The sequence below is a fragment of the Morone saxatilis genome, unplaced genomic scaffold (genome assembly GCF_004916995.1).
Source record: "Morone saxatilis isolate NCDOM2014 unplaced genomic scaffold, NCSU_SB_2.0 Contig24, whole genome shotgun sequence".
NCBI classification, from domain to species: Eukaryota; Metazoa; Chordata; class Actinopteri; family Moronidae; genus Morone; species Morone saxatilis.
In genome coordinates this window covers 2875868-2896369 of record NW_023339807.1, presented here as the reverse complement: position 1 = coordinate 2896369, position 20502 = coordinate 2875868, and the positions used below count along the sequence as shown (strand labels likewise).

Here is a 20502-nt window from a genome sequence, read left to right as displayed (position 1 = left end):
ACGCACGTCCTTAAATTAGGGAATGAACTGGCGCTCCCCGGGGGCGGTTCAGGAAAAGAGGAAGGCGTGTTCCGGCGCATTTTAATCGTTCCGTGGTGTGCTATTTTGCTGTTTCAGGAAAACAATTCCGCCACAGACAGGAAAAACTAGGCTGTCTAAAGTCAGTCGCTGGCTATTCAATGCTATTTAAGGGCGAACTTGACGGGGAGCAGTGCGAGGCCGCTAGGTCAGACAGGGGTCAGTCAGCGGCCTGAGAGGCCGGCAGCACATCGCACCCGTCAACACGGGCCTTTAAATACTTTGGTCTGGATCCTCTGCCACCTGCTGTTTGCTGCTCCCCCCTCCTCAGCTGGCCCGTGCGCACTGCCTCCGAGGCCAGGGTCTTCTTCCCTGCGAAGCTGCGTTACATTGTTTTGGATTTATTGTATGGGCTGGCAAATCCGCCGTTATAATAGCAATCCGCCAATGGAAGAAGGCGCGCCTGCTTTTAAAGGGAATGTGAGATGACGCCTCTGATTGTAGCTAATGTAGCTACTTCAGACCAAACCCATTTTTAGATTGCGCCGGGCGCAAGAGTCATTTAACCCGCCGGCATAATACCAACAGCGCCTGAGATCCCCCACAAAGCTACTTGCCGTTTTGCGTTTGACCACCCTTGCTTTCAGATCGGCAAGAATAGGGCCCCCATATCTACATCTAGCACCTTGAAATGTTGATTATGCCTGGGTCTCCTACCCGTTTCTCCCTAATTGGCGAGTCAAGAGCCCTGTGTGAAGCTACCACCAATCCCTATGCTGTGGTAAAATGAAAGCACGCAGCATCCCAAGCCCCGAGGCTGGCTGGAAATCCAACCTTGTGAGATGGAGGAATAATTACCAGTGACTGACAGGGTAAAAAATATAAGCTTGGGACTCAGCATGCGACAAAATAGATGTTCTGCTCTGAAGTCAAAGCCCATCAGATTGCTACCAGCTGCTTCAGCTTAGCACTTCAATCTAGTCAGATATGTCCTTCCGACTCAGAGGAGATAAGCGTTTATTTCCTGTGGTCTAAAAAATACTCCCCCGATGTGCAGTGGAAATAAAGAATTGGCCTTCACAACATGTTGAGCACACTGGCCCCTGCTGATGCCCTGCTCATGCCCCCACCCGAAACCCACTCATTACCCATTGCGTCAATTCAAACAACTTATGGTGTTGGAAAACAGTCGGCTTCTAATTTCTGAAAAGTTTTACCCTCTGACAGTTTGTCCTAATCAGATCTGCTTTTATAACCAGGATGTTTTTGTGACTGGCTTTCCACCAATGTTTCCTGCAAATAGGGCCTTCTGAGCTAAGGGAGGAGGGAAAATTCCAATGTGCGTCGAATGCAAAATAGGAATTATACAAGCGCCAGTGTACAAAGTCAATTGCGCTGAGTGCAAGATAGAGCCCATGGTCGTAAATGACAAAGGAGGCCGGATGACAGTACCACAAATAAGACATGAAGAAAATAACGGGAAGTCTGCCACACTGGTTGTGATTCACCAGACCTATAGTGTGTTGAAACTTTTTTGGGGGGAAAATCTTTACAAATTATTAAAAACTTATTAGTTGGCAGAAAGAGAGTTTCCTATATTTTGACAGGGTGAAGATTTGGGCTTATGTGGGCCACCATGATAATCCCTCTTTGGATATTGTAATTCGGGAAAAGATTTCTATAAAACTATCAGATACTGAGTCATTAGTGGCACAAGGTGATGTGCTTCTTTACATTTTTCAGAGGAGACTAGCGAACCTCCGTGGTGTGATTTTTCTTTATTTTTTTTAAACAGTTATATTGTGTTTACAATAAAGCATCTCATAGAGGAAAGCAAGGACCAAGATATGGTTTGTATAGGAGAGTGAAAACCATTCAGATGGACAGAAAACGAAAAACAAAAGTGAAAATTATAGGGAACAAGTTAAAGCCTGTCATGGTTTTCTGTTTGCCCTTCCTCTCTTCTCTCTGCTTGGAGACATCTTTCTTTGACACAGAGACTGTATCCAGGCTCAGTCATTTTTCCTGGGAAAAGGTGTTGTTTTAAAGGAAGCAAGGGAGGACTATGGTGCATTGTAGAGCAAAGTCAAGTAGAGTCATTGTCTGCCTGCTGTAGGTTAAGTTTGTCACAACACCATCATTTTACACTTCGATACAGCACCCTTCTATACCTCTTTAGATACTGTGGCAAATGAAAAACAAAGGCACACAAAATAAGAGAATCCTCGACCGTTGGCCAGTCAGTTTTCCTCCCCGTTCTTTCTGCTGTGCAGCCTTGGGTTAGAAAATCTGATTGTAGATCTGTTTTCTATAGCTTCGGTACTTTCTATATTATTGAAAGACCGTATCATTATCACAGTATAGATACTTTTGACAACCTTACCATAAGTTGGTTAGCCAACCCCTTCTCAGGATTTCTAATAGTTGCAAACTCAGCCACTTGGTGCAGGTTCATAATGTTGTCCAATGATCCCACTCCTGTCACTTTCATCTTATTTACAGTTTATCTGCGAGGCACAGTCTGAAAAATGCAGTTTCACAGATGATGGGATTTATTCACCAAGCCAATACAGTTACTAAATCATTGCACATGCATCATTTAACTTAGTTTTTTAGTAGTTTTAATCTAGTGAATTATTAGGTACATACTTTACACAACTTTACCTGCTCACACTTCTCTTTTTACCAGGGTGTAACCACTACCGATATAGTCTGAACAAGGTAAATGTAGGACATTTTAGGACATTTTGCTGTTTTACACCATAATAACGAAATGTGTTGTAACAGTAATTCCACTTCTTTTGACAGGTACTAGTAATATAACGAATTACGTTTTCAAATTCAATAATGCACTTAAAGGTGCTGAAATTTAAATGATGGACAACTGCAAAAGACGGCAGACAAAAGCAGAACATCTGAGCGTGACCTGACCTTCCGGTGGCTGAAGACAGTTTTATTATTTATTAACTAACTAACTACTGTAGCAAAGCTCGGTTATGTTTACATCCACATAGTTCTTCATATACTAAATCCTCCTGTCTACTAACCAAGACAATCAGTATAGCTTACAGGTAGGAACACCTCTAGTTGCTGGCCTGGTTGGGAGTATATATTTGTCTTGGCCCATAGCAACACTGAAATAATATAGCTGTGTGTATTAATAGGAGAATTGAAGTAGACATTTAAAATACACACAAGTCATTTCACCTAGTAACTCATTGCTTTTATATGCAGTAATGAATTCAGTTACTTCTCAGAGAAGTAATTGTAACTAATACTAAAACTAAGACTGCCAATATAAACTGTTCTGCCAGAGGAACTAAACATCCCCATTAATAGATGATATCAAACAGTTTTTTATAGTATTCAGGGCTCCTAATTATTACTGGGTATTGAAGTGATAGCAGGTGTAGCTGGCAGCTCCACGTACACTCAGTGCAGAGTGTGGTCAAACCCAGTGGACTGCTGTTCCATACGCAGGTGGCAGCACACTAGGTGAGCTATTCACGTAATTGTCCTTGTGGCCTGTATTTGACTTTTGCTTAGATTGTACAGCAGCCTTTGACAGGCGCAGAAAGAGGAGAGCAAAGAGTCAGAGGCCTGGTAAGTGATGAGGTTAGACGGACAGCTTTGTGGAGTCTAGTTTGCCTTTGACAGTCTGCCAGTAATTATGAACTCCTTGTTCTAAGTGGGCTCAGTTTTGGACGTTGCTGTAATTAAGGTCAAGGTCTGCTGCGAGTCTCTACTTGGGTGCTCTCGTCCTCGAGATAACAATTCCCATAAGCTCCACCGTCCTGTTCTTTTCTCCGCCTGCTTTTTCAATCAACACAATCTTCCCCTTTCTCTTCATGTGTTTCTGTCTGTGGCTCGCCTCCGTGTGTGCGGATGTTTCTGTCTTCCTGCTCTCTATTCCCTGTTGACTCACCAAAATGCATTTACACGCCTCAATTAATTAATTATTCACCGGCTCGCTTCTGCAATCCCACACCCTCCTCCTTCTGAGCTTTGTTTGCTTTTGTCATCCTCAAATTTAATTTCTAGGGATTAGACTGGAAATAAAATGTTTGTTTTACAGCCCTGCCACACACCACCCCTCCTCTGCCACGGCCACTACAACCCCAATCAACAAAAGTAGAAACAAGTGCACTGTAGCTGTAGTATCTGTCACAGCGTGACGTGTGGATGGTGATCGTGTGGACAAACAGAACACTATGTTCCTTCGTTTCCTGTCATTACTGTATAAACCATAAGGAGCGCGCACACACACAAACACTCTTCACACACATCACTGACGCTGAGCTGCGTCAGAACTGGGGTTTAGCCAACTCACTGCCTGTTGATTTCCATTGTTTAAATGTGGAGGAATATAGAAATTATCCATGCCTATTTCGATGCAGTTTTCTCTCTCCTGGTCTCTTTCACACACTAACACTTTCTCTGGCTCGTGGGTTGGTGGGATCTCTCACACCTGAGGGCACACAGCCTCTTATGAGAATGTGTGGACCAGCTATTACACACTGCTGTGAGTGTGTGTGACCTGTAGTGGAAGGAAATGTAAGAGTAGGCAGCCCTGTGTGACAAGTACTACACTGCTTCTCTCTAGAGGTCCAAAGGGAACGAGGAAGAGAGTGATGGGACAAGGCAGCCATTTGTAGGAAAGCAAGTGTTGGTTAGAGTATCACATATACTTAGAGTTCAAGAGGGCATCCTTTTCTGTTTGTGCTGACACCCGTGGGGGCTGCCTGTTGCTTGTAAGATGATGTTCTGCGTGCAGACACATTCTTCAAGTGTGCACCTGTTTACAGTAGGTTTTGGGATTTGGGACATTTGTTGCCTTTTATATGAGCAAAGGAAATTACTGTACAGGGGCTGCACAATACGATGAAAAAGATCATATTACCATTATTTTGAAAGATTTCACAATTAGTGGGAATAATCATTTTTGCATTACAATTTTCATTTTCATTTTTTAAACCATGATGAGATGACATTGGTTGGGATCAGTACCAAACGATCTCAGACTGTGGGTCAGAGATAGTCTCTCCTCTGTCTACTAACACATATACTTGCCATAAAATGCATGGCTGATATCAGAGTGGCTCCTCTAAAATATGAGGCATCTTCAAGACGTACTCAATCTGTATCAAAGTCATCTTGTCCTTGCATGATACAGAACTTAATTTAAACAGCGCAGTGTCTTTAAATTTACATAACTGTTGCTGTTTTTTATCTTCTTACTATCAAATCTTATTAAAAGACCAAAGCCAGCAATAAATCAATCTTTCTGGCAACTATTATTTGTGCATCCACAGCATGATAGAGCTCGTGCCTCTATGTTACAGACAAAAATGACTTAAAAACACCTAGATTTCTTCATCACAGTGAACACAGGCAGGGGAGGTTATTTCTTTGAGCACATAGAAACCACATCCCGAGCATGCTCGACCACATCTGCCTGTCACTGAGATTGTCTCCTGAGATTGACAGTGCACCTGCAGAGTTGTTCCAGAGTAAACTGCACCGATCACGTTCATTGTTATAAAGAGTGTCATTTAGTGCAACAGTTTGTCTATTCCATGTGTTTAAAATAGATTTAAGACAACCTTTGGAAGTCTGTGACACAGCTGCAGTGAATGATGCTGTGGCAGCACAGACAATACTAGTTCATCTGTCTTGGTCTTTCCAGGGGAATTGTTGATAATAGTAATAATAAAGCAATACAATAATAATAATGCAATAACAGTTTAAGTATTTTTGATAAATCTGGGCTAGTTTTGAAGGCTGTAACTGCTTGAAATATCAATTGGTTCATAGGCATTGATCAACAGTAATGCCTCCACAGATCTGTTTGTGTTTTTTTTTCTTTTGAGGCAGTAAAAACCACACTCCCTTTCCTGTAGAGCTGAATTTGTGTCATTTCTCATTATTTCCTGCATGTGCACTTTATTATACCGCCTTGCTTTCCACTTTGTTGTATATGTTAACTTCATGATGTATTGTTTTATTATATTGTTGCAGTCGAGTGGAAACCTTGTACGTCTAAAACTGTTTCAGGAAATAAATAAAAAAACTGTACTTTTCATATAATTGAACACAAAAAAAGACAAAATATGGAGGTACAAGGTTTTTTCCCTACAGCGAAGATATTTTTAGGTTGTCTTTTTATCATCTAGCCAAGGAAAACAGATTTGAGTGTAACTCAGGCTCATGAGCATTGACCCTGACCAATGAACTAAAAAAAAAACATCAATGAATTAATTTGTCTCAGGGGATGTGAGTCCATACTTACATATTCTACAAGTGCATCTCTGCATACTGTTTAACATACTGGTTGCTATCAGTGTCCTTGCAGTGTGCAGGTAGTCGGGCCTTCCCTGAAGCCTCTAGAGCCTCTATATCTCCCCCTCCACTGCTTCTGCTGCTGGTTGTAGTCCTCTGGGAGCCTGGCTCGCTCTGACTAATCCCCAGCATGACTGACAGACAGCCGAGCACCGCTCTTGCCCCAGCCTGTTAGCCTGTAGCCTCCATCCCATGGTCTGCTCTGGCGCATATACTTTTGGGGATTGGATAGAGTTGGAAAACACTCAGTAAAGCCAACATGAGTTGAAATGCTCAAGCTTGGTTGCACAGTTCTCTCAGCTTTAGTCTATATGTGTGGATATGTAGGTGGATGGCTGTGGTGTGTGCAGCTGTCACAAATAAGACCTATGGCGGTAAAGTAAAGCATCTGTGTAGCTTTTTGTGCTTGTTTCATAACCCCTTTCACTAAAATCATACAAGTACCAGTATAGGTGGGCCAGGTCAACCTACAATATTGATCTTTCTCATGAAGATCTTCTTTTTCATTTGAAGTGAGCTATCTTCACTATTTTCTTGTCACATGTTGTTTCTTTTTCTCCTTTGTCAGTCTGTCGTCTACAAAATGTACAACCTCAGATTACTCCCCTATTATGCAGATGACAAAGATGGCTTACTTCTGGATGCCTGGTGCATTTTTCCTGCATTCATTTTAGTCTTTTCACTAGATTCCATATCCCACCTAATCCTATTAAAGTGCAATCTCAGCTTTCAACAGTGTCGTTTGTGTGGAATTTAAGCTGCCAGCTGACCAGCTGTAGTTTCTCATCTTCAGCTCTGTCAAAGCCAATGTCTGGCGCAGTCTTTTACTGTACGTATAAACTGCCATATATTCAATGCCTCCATCTGCTCTTCCTCGACACACCAACAAAAAAGGTTGGATTGTACTTGGGGAAACAACAAGTCCCGGTTCAGCAGACATCTACACCACCAACCCAGGGAGACTGGTGGCAGATTTACTGTTAGGGCTGTAAAAGTGTTTGCCACTTTGTCTCTGTGTGCAAGTTCTTTTTTAGTGGGCAAGGCCTAATTAGAGAAACTAGGTAAAATATTTCAGCCCACATGAAGGGAAACTATAGGAGAGGAAAACACTGTAGTGACTGAGTGATTGTAAATAATGTCACTAGAGTCCCTTCTGTCTGTATTGCAAACAGGTAACCTTCAGCATCTGCCATTGTGCCCTCACATAATAGAAAATCATGAAAAACATGTTAACATGTTAAAATGAGCTATTGTGCAAATTCAGAAAGGCAGATGTTGTTACAGACTGCTGATGACCACAGAGAAGAGAACCATAGTTAATTAATACTCTCTGTTACGTTACTATGGACGACCATAGGTTTCCAGAATAAAAGATGGAATAAAATCATGCCCTTCAGAGTAAAAGCATCATTTCCACAGCAGCATTTAGACTTAATGTGTGCATTAACAATCAAGAAGGAAGTATACAGTGGACACATCAGTCTTAAAGTGTCACCATTGTATAGTGAATGGCATTCTGTGTCATTAGGCGCCTCTAGGTTTTATTTCTCCAGTTACGTACGTTTTGCTTATTCAAAAAGAATTTGAAAATCTCTGCTTTACTCTGAAGGCCAGATGTGCTCATTCCCATTAAATACCAAAATTGTCTTTACAGCAGCAGTCAATCAGTGATGTTTGCCCTAACATGTCGGCCAAAACAATCCTGATCAGACACAGGACCACAGTAATCAGACTCCACTATAAAAACAAAGTGAAGGAACAACACCAGTAGGGCAAGAGTGATGTGACGATGTGAAAAGTCCCACCGGTCACTCATCAGTAGCTCTGACAACATCCCGTCCTGATGGGTCTGTTCCCTCAGGCTGAAGGGGCAGGTGGGGGGAGCAGGTGGAGACCTTCAAGCACCTGGGAAGCAGTCAGCCAGCACCAGTACTTTACAAAGCATGCAGATGGGGACAGACCCAGCAGCATCTATTTCTCCTCAAGTCATTCATCTAGTCTGCTCTCACTTTGAACATCACACCCGGGTACAGCTCTCTTACACTCCAAAGCAGGCCAAATGCTCAAGGTTCATTAATCAAGCTGCCAAAGTAACCAGCATCAACCAGAAGCAAATATCCAGTTGGTCTGATGGAGAACATATTTGACAACGTGTAATGATTTCTGTGACTTCAAGATTCAGATTACTTTTAAGTTTATGCTCTTTCTCTTTCATCCTTCCCCTCTTCCTATGTCTGTCTTCTCTTCCTGGCTCCAGTCTCATAGACCGTATGCTTCAGAGGGATCCCAAGCGACGGGCTTCCCTGGAGGAGATCGAGAGCCATGCCTGGCTGCAGGGGGTCGACCCATCCCCAGCCACCAAGTACAACACTCCCCTGGTGTCCCACAAGAACCTGTCAGAGGAGGAACACAACAGCATCATCCAGCGCATGGTGCTTGGAGACATCGCTGATCGCGAGGCCATAGTCGAGTGAGTTGCGCTATGTTTTGTCTTCATCTGTAATGTACACACTCTGTTATGGACCTCAAAGACGTGCTTTAATTCTTGTGCACAAGGAAGTAATGTTAGTACCCTTGGTTGGCTGTGGACTCTGTAACGTTGCTTGCATATAGGCTTTGTGTTATACCCTGCCTTTCCTCGTTCGTTTTCCTACAATGCAAAGTCTAGAAAAATGTAAAGTACCCAAACCGAACTGCAGATGTTTTTTTTTCATGTCATGCAAGCATGTCTAATTAACGCTCCACAATTAAGAGAGATATCTGAATGAAAATGGATTCTATGGGTATCCTCAAGTCTCCCCACTGCAGACATACCCACTTTATGCAAATCACATGCTATTTTGGGCAACAAACATACAGTTTTTTGCACGTAGTATAAACGTGTTATTTTCACCTAGTGTATTTGAATATTTCGGCATACTGGGCTCTATAAACAATATTGGAATTACATAGATTTGGAATGACTAGAAAGACTTAAACTTCCTGCCACCCCTGTATAAGTCAGTGCCCTACTTGTGCCAGCCCAGTCAAAAAAGTCTGGAAAGGCCCCTGGTTTCAGGTACAACCTAACCCTTCGACACAGTGGTGTTTTCAAGACATTCTGGTTGAGTCCTTCAAATTTAATCAAAGTAAGATTTATCTTTTAAAATCAGCTGCTTTGTTAGACCATTATGACCCTTTGATTTATAAAATGCAGACTTGGAAGGAATCAGCCCTAAATGGAATGCGCAAAATGTGTCTAGCAAGAGCAGTGGAGAAGAAAACAACTGGAATTTGACCTTTTTACTTTACAGTACAGTATACCAGCATCAGTATTTTGTATTTTCAAATCCTTTGTACAAAGTCACTGAACAGGAGATATCTGGTAATTCAACTGTAAATAACGCTCAACCTCACACATTAATCAATGGAAACTAGACCCATAGTCATGCAGCCACATGCAATTACTTTGATAGCAATCACACTGTTCCATTTTTTGCCTCCATAAAAGTCCACCTGTTTCTGTTTCACTTCACTATGCTGACGTGTGAGGAGCCATATAACGCGACACACACTTGTGTGTGTGTGTGTTGCATTATGAAGCATGCTCGCAGAGTTAACTTTAAGAACCGTCTTCAGCCTGCAGCTATGAGAGAAAGCTGGTTGCTGCTACATACTATACTGAGAAAGAGATAGAGATGACAGGATGTTGAAGGAATAAAAAAGAGAACAGCTGTTGATTTCAAAGTCTTGATTTCAAGTTCACACCTTTATGTTCCTGTCGATTTTGTTTCACAGTTCACCTTTATCTTCCTCATTGGAGCTACCTGTGGTGCGATGGAGAAACACACACATGCAGTATACACACCACTTTAAGAGTTTTTGCCTTTGTCTTTCCTTTCATCCTTTCAGAGCTACAAATTCACCATGATATTTCTGCGCACACACTAATGGGGAATGTTTATGCTGACAGACGAGAATACATGTGTGCATCTTCAATAGATCCTGTGATTCACTGTGTAAGCTCATGCGATAGCGATGGGGAGAGATGAACTGTACATCTGAAGCTCACAGTTTTTATGAGCCAGGCTTCCCCACCGAGCATCAATCTTTGATGGATCTGTTGTGTCGCAGTGTGTGCGCCTGATGTTGTGTTACTACAGTTGTGCTTTACCCTACATTCTCTGCTCCTGTCTGGTACTGTAGCTCTTTCATAACATGAAGTGTCACGTAGCAGAGACCATAGCTTAGCTATCATAGACTGCGTAGCACAAAGAGATGCATCTCCAAAGCCTGGGAGGTTTTATTCACTATAGTAGCCAAGGTCAAAACCAACCACATGTTCAAGTATAATGTAACTAATGTAACCCTAAAGCTAAATATTTTCTTCAGATTTGATAATTTGGCCTGCTATGCCATGTTTCTAAAGCCGTATTAAGGTCCATGAGGTGTCAGGTCAGTCTTATGCACTTCAAACAGTATTGGTTTCCACACTGAATTCCCCCAGTAAAACAGAGTCCTATCACACTCACCACTCAGCTTCTCTGAGTTTTCCTTTTGAACAGAAATACTATTTTCATGTAGTTATTTCCAGTTGCTTCCCAATTCACTTTTCAGTTTTTAAAACTATTGTCAGGAATTGTCAGGAAAGGCAGGGATTGTGCTCTTTGAGCTGCTTGAATGCTTTTATCAACACAATGGGTAAACTTGGAAGCGTTGGAGGTGTTGGATTTACATTACCAGCCAATTGCATCAACAGCAAAATAAAAAAAGATTTTTTAAAACAAAAAAAAGGTGTCAAATATAAGCAAATACCTGCTTCTCTCTGCAGTTTAGCTAAATAAAGACCATTAGTTGACAATTTACGATATTCCTCCCATTTCCATTAAAACATTTTTAAATGGTTCAATTTGACAAAAAGTGTTAATATTTAAAAGTCTGGAACATTTGAGAAAACTAGATTCTTAGCAGCACAATTACAAAAGGATCTACAGTTGTAATCTAAGGCACTGTGGCTATTCACCTAACAGTATGGAAGTTACCAGTGCCTTGGGCTACAAGCAAACAAGCACATCGGAGCTCAAAGTGTGACACATACGCAGTGCGTAAATGCTCTCACGCCTCGTGTGTATACAGCTGTTGGCAGCAGTCTTCAGCATTTAATTAGTTTCATTAATATGCAGAGATTAAGCTCTAATCCTACTGGATGCTCAGGGAGTCTGAGAAATGTGCTTCTCTTGATACTCCACAGGTTGTAAGGGGTCACAGAGGTCAGCAGGTCACGCTTCACAATGAAAAGTATTATGGATAGTTTAAAATGGAATAGGTCATATAATTAGGGAATATAGCCTGAGCCTGTCACAAGTGTTAGACTGTGAAATGACTTTGTGTATCTACAGGTCAGTTCTGTACGATCGTTTGTTTCTTTCAGGAAAAAACATGATCACTTTGGCAAATGTATAAATGTAAATGTAATGTTAATTTATTAATTATGAACAAGTACTGTAATTGACAAGCCGTATACCCACACATTATAGTCTCTTTGTGGCGTTGTACAGCAGCACCACTTGTCTTCATATAAATAAAGCATATAAAGCTTGCTATGTTATCGGTATCTCTTACTGAGATTCCGGCGGGGGTCCTGAGGATGCGTGTGGTGAAATAAGGCATTTAGATGAGGTTGTACAGTTAACTTGGGTTGCTGCTAGCAGGTGAGTCTTCCGATTTTTTGTGGTTGTAGAGTGAGAAGTGAGAGTTGGCAAAGTTAGTAACTTTGCCATCTATGGTGGCAAATCATAAAATACTTAATGTTTTGGTGCTGTGATTATTCAATCAGCACCTCCATTTTTATTTATTAGCTGACTTTACTGACTACTATAGGTTAAGCTGAGGGAATTTTGCTGCGCTTAATAGGCTCTAAATTTTCCTTCATTACAGTTGGAGTATTTAATTTTCCCCCACTCATACGAAAGTTTGAAAAGTCACAGCCCTCGTGTGCAGTTAGAACCATCACCACTTTGTCATGTGTGATGGAGTCTGCTGGAATGCAGGTGCAGCTTTGCTAATCTCAATATTATGGTTAGATAGTAGACAGACAAAACCACGTGCCGTGTCTGGCATCACAACCGGTTGGACAAGCCTGACTCTTGACTTGGTAACAACAGTGTTGTGTTATTCTCTTTGGTGGACCCTCAACCACAGCACACGTCTACCACTTTAGCTTCCAGCGTGTGCTTGCCAGAGCTGCTGGAACATGTTCTCCTGTGTGTTGTGGTGTTTGGATTGCTGCAGGGTTTCCACCCTTTTCCTCCATTCCTGAGTCCCAGTGTTATTCTGTGGTAATGTCTTGTGTTGATGTTGCTGAAATAATTCACTTAAATATTTTCACATTTGTTTTGTGTCAAACATGTATTTGATTTGATGTAGAGCTGCAACAATTAATTAATAGATTAGTTGATAAACAGAAGGTTGATAATAATTAATCATTTTTGAAGCCAAAATGCCAAACATTTGTTTGTTCTAGCCAGTGCTCAAAGGGACACAAAGATCCATTTTTTCAGACAGTAGAATAATAATAATAATTAGAAATCAAATTATTATGTTTATGCCTCATGAAATATATATCTTATTTTATTCATTAGCTAACTAAAATTTAAAAACGTGAACTGCACCAGTGCACACAATCATAGAAAGTATTGGAGACTTTCTCACTAAATAACTTAGCTACTTATTAAGACCACCAGGGAAAAGGGGAGAAGTATATTCAAATATATTATATTGTAATTCATTCCCAAGCATGCTCCTCAGAGTAATCACAGTCCACAGCTCTTCTGCCAGTAGGCTGGGGTCTCTCCCTCTCTCCTCTTGGGCAATTGTGGGAAAATTATAACATCAATATACAGTCATTTTTGACTATTTTCTTCACTATTATCTTATAGACAAAACCGTTAATCACTTAATTGGGAAAATAACTGGCATATTAATCGATAATGAAATGATTTGTTAGTTGCAGTTCTAGACAGATGTAGAAATCTTCTAATTCAACCACTCATAACTACATTTGTCTTGTATCATGGTGTTGCAGGGTTCCCATGCGTCCCGGAATACATGGAAAACTGAGACTAATTTTCCAGGCATGGAAACACCTAAAAATTTATTAAACTGTTCTCCTTCACACTATTCATCTCCATGTCTTGCTATATATACAATATGTTTTCCATTTGTACATGTCCCTAATGTTACTGTTGTTGTTGTTGTTGTTGTTACAGAGCCCTGGAGACCAACAAATACAACCACATCACAGCCACATACTACCTGCTGGCAGAGAGGATCCTGAGGGAGAAGCAGGAGAAGGAGGTCCAGACCCGCTCCTCCAGCCCCAGCAACATCAAGGCACAGTTCAGGTAAAGAATGGACCAATCCTGTCAGAGCAGTCAGAGCACTAACAAGAGGCAGTGACACAGCAAGCATGAAAACATTAGCCTTTTAGCGTCTGTTTAATCTAAAAGAGCGACCTTTCCCATGCTGTGGCCTGTGCAGAATTCTTTATTTATTTTTTTATTATAACGAACTAGTGAAGAGCGTGAGTAAGAAATATCACTGCTCATCACCATAATGACTATCTGAGTCACAGTATGAGTGGAGAAGAGGGTAATTGACCTATCTCGCACCACCGCCTCACACTGCAGCCTGTCTGGCTCCGCTCTGCAGAGCCCAGCCGCAGTTACTTAAGACCGGCTTACATCTCCAAAGGTTTCATTTCCATTTCTGGGTTCACTGGGCCTCCACCTGCTGGGCTCTGGGGAGGTGGAGCAGAGGAAACAGTTTGAACTATCAACAGAGTCTTCGCAGTGTTTTTAAATCTGGCCGTTAGTCTCTTTGATTTTCCATCATTATTCTAACTCGCTGTAATGTTTTACATTCTTCCCGTTTACTAGTGACGCTAGCGCTGAAAGTTTGCCTCCAGTCTGTCATCATGTTAGTAAAAACTGAGAAAATATATCTGCGTTAATCCCTTTAGCTGCCTTAAGTATTTCCTCTTTGCTTCCTTGCCAACATTGTTCCTCTTAAAAGGAAGAGGAGAGCTGGATGGTGCACAGTTATAAAAGGAAGAGCAACAGAGGAGAGGAACAAATAAGGAAGAGAGTATTGAGGAGGCTTCAGCAGGGACAGCTGTGGCTGTGAAACACTGGCACGGCTCCCTCCACTTTCCTCTCTCTGCTCTACAGTGGGTGCTTTAAGTCGAAGACATCCTTTAATAAGCCCATTTAAAGCATAAAGGCAGCCATTTTTATTTTTGCAGCCTCTCCACTGAAAAATGGAAGGGCTTGAGGGTTAAGTTGGGTTATAGAGATATTAAAGAGTACTCACTGATGACAACATAAGTGCTCCTCATCTCAGATACTAGACAATACTTAAGAGGAAACACGAGTCATTACATTTTCCACAGACGGTGCGTGCATAGCAACAGTGACCTGCACAAACACTGGAAGTCAGCTGTCTGTAGGCCTCTGTGGCGGCTGCCTGCATCGGTCTGTGTCATCAGACTGTTCCTGATGTCTAAAGAATTGAGGGGTGTGATTATGGCCGCCTCCTCCTCTGTCCTCGTGCTTTACAAAGTGCTTGATATGATGGTTCCCTCAGCGGTGGAGCAGTAGCCTGGCTGCCGGGTGTTACTGAGCTCTGGCGAAATCAATGTTTAGCCTCCTGCGCTGTGATCCCTGTCCACAAGATAGTGAGTAATGTGTTTAAGGGAGACCTCTGCTGATTGGCTCAGACTGACCCACAAACCAGGGGCTGTTCCACTGCCAGGCACACGCACGCACACACAAAAAAATCAGTTAGCGATCTTAAACACAAGTTGTGTCTCTCACTGTGGGCAAGCCCCTGTCAGATTCTACTAGATATAGAATACAATTGTGTGTTTGTATGTGTGTGTGTGAGTGTGTATGTGTGTAAGGCCATGTCCAAGATAATTATCTTTTCCTCTCTATTTTGGCATTCAGTCCACACAAAACTTGAATTTATTTCATTTTTAATCCTTGTTTTCAGTTCAGTTTAGTTTCAATTAGTTTTCAGAGTGGGTTTGCAAATATCCTGGAAATAATCTATGTTGCCCTGAGCCCCTCAGATTGCCTACATAAACCTGGGTTTGAAGAAAACTAGTCAAAACAGAGATGCTACAGAAAAACTGTCTGTGAGAACAGTGGGAAGTGAGCTAATGCAGTGTCCGATATATACTAACCATAAAGCTGTAATGAACCTGAGACACATCATCATAAACCCTGCATCATTAAAAAAGGAAGAATAAAACTGGGAAAAATGTGTCAATACGAGGCATACTGGTATATTTGTGAGAAAGTGCTGTCCTGTATTGTCAAGAAAAGTTTTTGTTTAGTTTTTATTACTTTCATTAGTTTATTTTCTTATAACCACCAAGGCCTCCTCATGCTTGTTGTGTGGACAGATTTGACCAAATTGACAAGGACCAAAACTAAAAACATTTCCTGTATCTTTTTATCGTATTTTAGTTTGTTTTAGTGCACAAGTACATAATGTAATTTCAGTTTGTTTTGGTTTTCGTCTAGTGTTTACTTTTACGTGAGTCAAATAAAATAATTTTTCACACCTAGATTTAGTTTTAGTGAATTATAATAACCTTGCTACAGGGTTTAACATGTACTCTGTCACTGTAGACAAGCACACACAGCACAGGTGTTACCATTCATTTCCACTCATGTTTAAGTTGCCAAATGGCTTTGTAACATAGAAGATGCAACTGAACTGCAACTTTTTTATTTAATGATGGAAAGATAGATTTAATAGATAAAATTAGTATTAATTAGTTAAGTTTAGGCATTTCAGTACAAACTGTAAGTGTAAATGCATCAGTCTCTTCTCAGATGTGTCCGTCTTAATGTGGATGTAATCTTAGATGTGTGCCTGTGTTCGTAAGACGCGCTCTCCATGCTGATGTGAGCTTGAGTCAGTGACGGTGCATTCATGGTCATGCTAACAGCGATGCCCTTGGTGTGATTGATTGTTTACTGACTGTGCGCTGTCAGGGGATCGCTCAGTCTCACTGTTTGTTTCCTGTCAACACGAACCTTCCAGGAAAGAGCGGAACTGTTTGTTTTCAGTATATACATTAGTTAATTCAACAGTAACATTGATCTAATACACATTACTTACACTTATAGACTTCATACAGATACTTATTTCAGTAGGATTATCAGTCCTATAGTTCTCTAAATGTCTGCAGAGTCTTATAAATATTTAATGTGATGCCGTTATGATGCATGCTTTTCAATACTGAGACCAAAACCAAAACACTCAATATCTTACTGTGCTGAACATACACAAGTTTTATTCTACAACAATGCTGAATACAAATGTATGTTTTAACACAAAAATAAAGCATAATACTTGTATATATTCAACATATGTTTACGTTAAATAGCTCAATAAATCTGTCAGGCCAATATATTGTATTGGTAGCTCTATGCAGATACAGTGCCTCAGTCATTGTATATAAGCACCAAGAAATTGCAGATATGCCAAAGATATGTTTATTTAGAAACAGTGTCTCCATTATAGGGCTGCAACTAACGTTTAATAATTTCATTATCAATTAATTGGTTCATCATTTTCTCCATTAATTGATTGGATGTTTGGTTCTTAAAATGTCAGAAAATGGTGAAAAAAATGTTTCTCAAAGCCCATGTCTTGTTTTCGCCCAAAGATGTTCATTTATGACTAAAAATACCAGAAAATGTTCACATTTGAGAAGCTGAAAATAGATCATTTGGATATTTTTTCTTAAAAAATGATTAGAAAACGGAGCGCTCTGGTGGCTCAGCTGGTAGAGCTGGTGCCCCCGTACCAAGGCTGAGTCCCGACTGCAGCAGCCATGAGTTTGACTCCTCCCCACCCTTACTTGTCACTCTTCAGCTGTCACTATCAATTAAAGGACCCCCCGATTTAAAATAGTTAACCAAATGAATTGACTGATTAATTAATCGGCTAATCGTTTGCAGCTCCACTCCATTACATACTTTCAGTCAGTACATTGCTCACAAACAGCCATCTGTCAAATATTGATATAATTGTTGGTGTCAGATATCAATATCATTTGGGCTCTAACGAAACAAATAATCCAAACAAAGAATAAGTAAACAGGGCTGAGGCTGTGACCAAACAACCTGCAGTATAAAACCCACATATCTTTCATTCTCATTACAATAGGATTAAGCGAGTATCCGATACAGAAAATGTACTTTTAAGTGAGGCTTTCAGTGTCATCAGAGTAAAATCTGCCAGTATCCGTACTCATGAATATAGCAACTGTTCCTTTAAAAAGAAACTTGTTCTGTAAATAGTTCTTTTACTCTTGTGATCAAGAGCTTTGCTCTGAAGCTCTGTTCAGAGGCAGTTCTGTAAATAGTTTTCAAATATATATAGCAACTTCTAATCAGTCTATTTCAGATAATGGTGTGCTCACTCGTCAATACAGTACAGCCACTTTCCCCCAGGAGGCGTACCCCAGCACTGACCCTGCTCTCCCCTCATTAGAGAGCCACCACGGACCCAGCAGTTAATCAACATTAATTAAAAACCAACAAATACACTGTAGGTGGTTAATGGTAACCATGGTAACTGTCTCCACCACAAGAAGGGTCCTGTTACCTGTGTGAAAGGTGGTTCAAACTGTGAGTCACAGAGTGGGATATACTGTATATATAGTTATGTAATGAGCGATGACACACTTTGTGAAATATAGTGTGAGTGTTGTTTAGAGAAATATAAATAATATCTGTCAGCTGCTGCCTGTCAGCACACAGGACGACACTGTCTCCTGCATTAGCTCAACTGTAATGATATTCAGCTTTACAGCGGCTGACATTCACAGCTCTCTCCCTCCCTTGTGGCGCTGACTAATCGGCTTTACAAACTCCGTTCCTCCTTTCTTCCAGGTCTAGGCCGGCTGTGTTTAATTGGTGCATCATTCACTGTCAGTGAATGGAGGGGCTGTGACAATGAAAACAGATACAGAGTGTGGCCTTTCACTGCTATAAGACAATGACAAACACTGAATAGAAAGACGTGCAGCATGGACATAAATGACCCATAAACAGAATCAGTGCTGTTGGGCTGAGTAGACGAGGATGCCTGATTTCCATTAAACAAAGTAGAGTGCAGTGATGACACATTTTATTTTACAGAGGATGTAGATTTATTCATCCCACTTGGGTCAGAAAGACTGTAGTATCACATTTTCATATTTCAGTGGAACAATTTATATACAGCACCTTTGAAGTCGTGTGTAATCTCCCTCTCCTCTCTGCTCCCTTGCAAATTGTCTATATTTGTCTGCATAATCTACCATATATGATTATAATATTGACTAGCTGATAACTTTGCAGGGTAACATGAAAAGGGAAGAAAATGACAATAAATCTTGTGTTTAGTTTCCTGCCAAAGCAAATAAAGGACTTTTAGTGGATTTGAAGTTGAGTCCCCTCTGTTTGTCTCTGCAGGCAGTCCTGGCCCACCAGAGTTGACATGCACCAGGACATAGAGGACAGCCTGGCAGCGTCCTCTATCTCCCATGCTGGGGGGCCCCAGTCCCCAGCCCGCAGCGCAGAGAACCTGCTCAACGGACATCGCTCCAAAGGCCTGATGGACCTGGGCAGACGAGAGGAAACGGTGATGGACTCTGCAGGACTGTCAGCACAGGTACGCTCACCTTCAGCACACACTGTTGGACTTTCTAAGAAGTGCATTCATGTATGATTTTGAGTTTCTGCTGTTGAATGGACACTACTGCAGTGGGTAACTTTATAAAAAAACAGTTTGTCATATTGTCTGAAACTGTCACTATATGCTGACAGTCCTACATGAGACAGATAACCTGTGAAAACACACAGCTTCCTCTGGCTCCTAGTGCACTGGGCCTGAATGACAACAACCAATCAGAGCTGAGAAAGATCGTTGATTGTTGAGTCTCATTCTCAGCCTCACTCATAGGAGGAGCCAGAAGAATCTGTGTCATGTTCTACTCTCAGGATATGGTGAAAGTTTCAGCAAATATGGCAAAAAGTATTTTTTTTATAAAAGTGACCTACTTCTCATTTATTCTAATGCATGTGGCTGGTCTTTTTTTCTCCCCCCTTCTCATTCCAGGGTGCCTGTGCTGCTGCCTCAGGGGCCGCTTCTGGTTCTGGGACCATCAGGGCCCCTGCACCATCCACCTCAGCCGCAGCCAAGCAGCGAACCTGCCTGTTCAGGTGTGACAAATTTGTATTCAGTTTTCAGAAGTCGTCTGTTATTTAAAAAAAAATGCACATTCATTATCACTGAATGAAAACGGAAGTAAAGGACAGACTAGGTATCAAAAATAAATTACCTATTTTAATAATAATCAGTAATTTGCAAACTGATTATTTTGGACAAATGCCCAAAAGTTCCAGCTTCATAAATGTAAAAATGAAACTTTCCTCAGTTTGATGTCATTGTAAAGGGAATACCTTTGTGCTTTTGTTATTCAGACGGAAGACATTTGAGTCATCCCATTGGGTCCATAGAAACCATGATTGTTTCTTGTCATTTTATAAACCAATCAATCAATCGCTTAATCAAGAAATAATAGGAAGATGAATTGATACTGTAACAGTGGTTAGTTGCTGCCCTGCTGAAATACTCCCGCATGGTGTTGCTTTGTGTTCCTGATGTCTTGATGTCCCTTCAGGGTGGAGGAGGATGAGGAGGAGGAGGAAGAGCAGGATCCGTCTCCCCTCCCGACCCAGGTGATCCTGCGCCGTAAGCCGCCTTCCATCACCAACCGCATCACCTCCAGGAAGAGCGCCCCGGTGCTCAACCAGATCTTCGAGGAGGAGGGGGAGTCGGACGACGACTTCGACATGGACGAGGGCCTGCCGCCCAAACTCAGCCGCCTCAAGATGAACATGGCCGGAAACGCGGCCAACCTGAGCTCCGGGGCCGGCTCCTCCTCGTCCCCGGGGTCCACGCAGAAGCGCTACCACCGGCGCAAGAGCCAGGGGAGGGGGTCGTCGTGTTCGAGCTCGGAGACGAGCGACGACGACTCAGAGAGCCACCGGAGGCGGCTGGATAAAGACTCGGGCTTCGGTTACGGCTGGAACAGAAGGG

General features: G+C 41.6%; 1 protein-coding gene across 1 annotated transcript in view; it reads left to right on the top strand.

Annotated features, from left to right (window-relative positions):
* LOC118335691 (SNF-related serine/threonine-protein kinase-like) overlaps positions 1 to 20498 on the top strand; it is a gene marked incomplete at its 3' end in the record, with an annotated part of 45591 nt that extends 25093 nt beyond the window's left edge. Inside the window, exons 4-8 of the mRNA XM_035672117.1 lie at positions 8615 to 8827; positions 13605 to 13739; positions 18873 to 19071; positions 19519 to 19622; positions 20084 to 20498. Coding sequence (XP_035528010.1) covers positions 8615 to 8827; positions 13605 to 13739; positions 18873 to 19071; positions 19519 to 19622; positions 20084 to 20498 — 1066 coding nt within the window. The remainder of the gene's footprint in view (positions 1 to 8614; positions 8828 to 13604; positions 13740 to 18872; positions 19072 to 19518; positions 19623 to 20083) is intronic.
* Between the last annotated feature and the right edge of the window lie 4 nt (positions 20499 to 20502).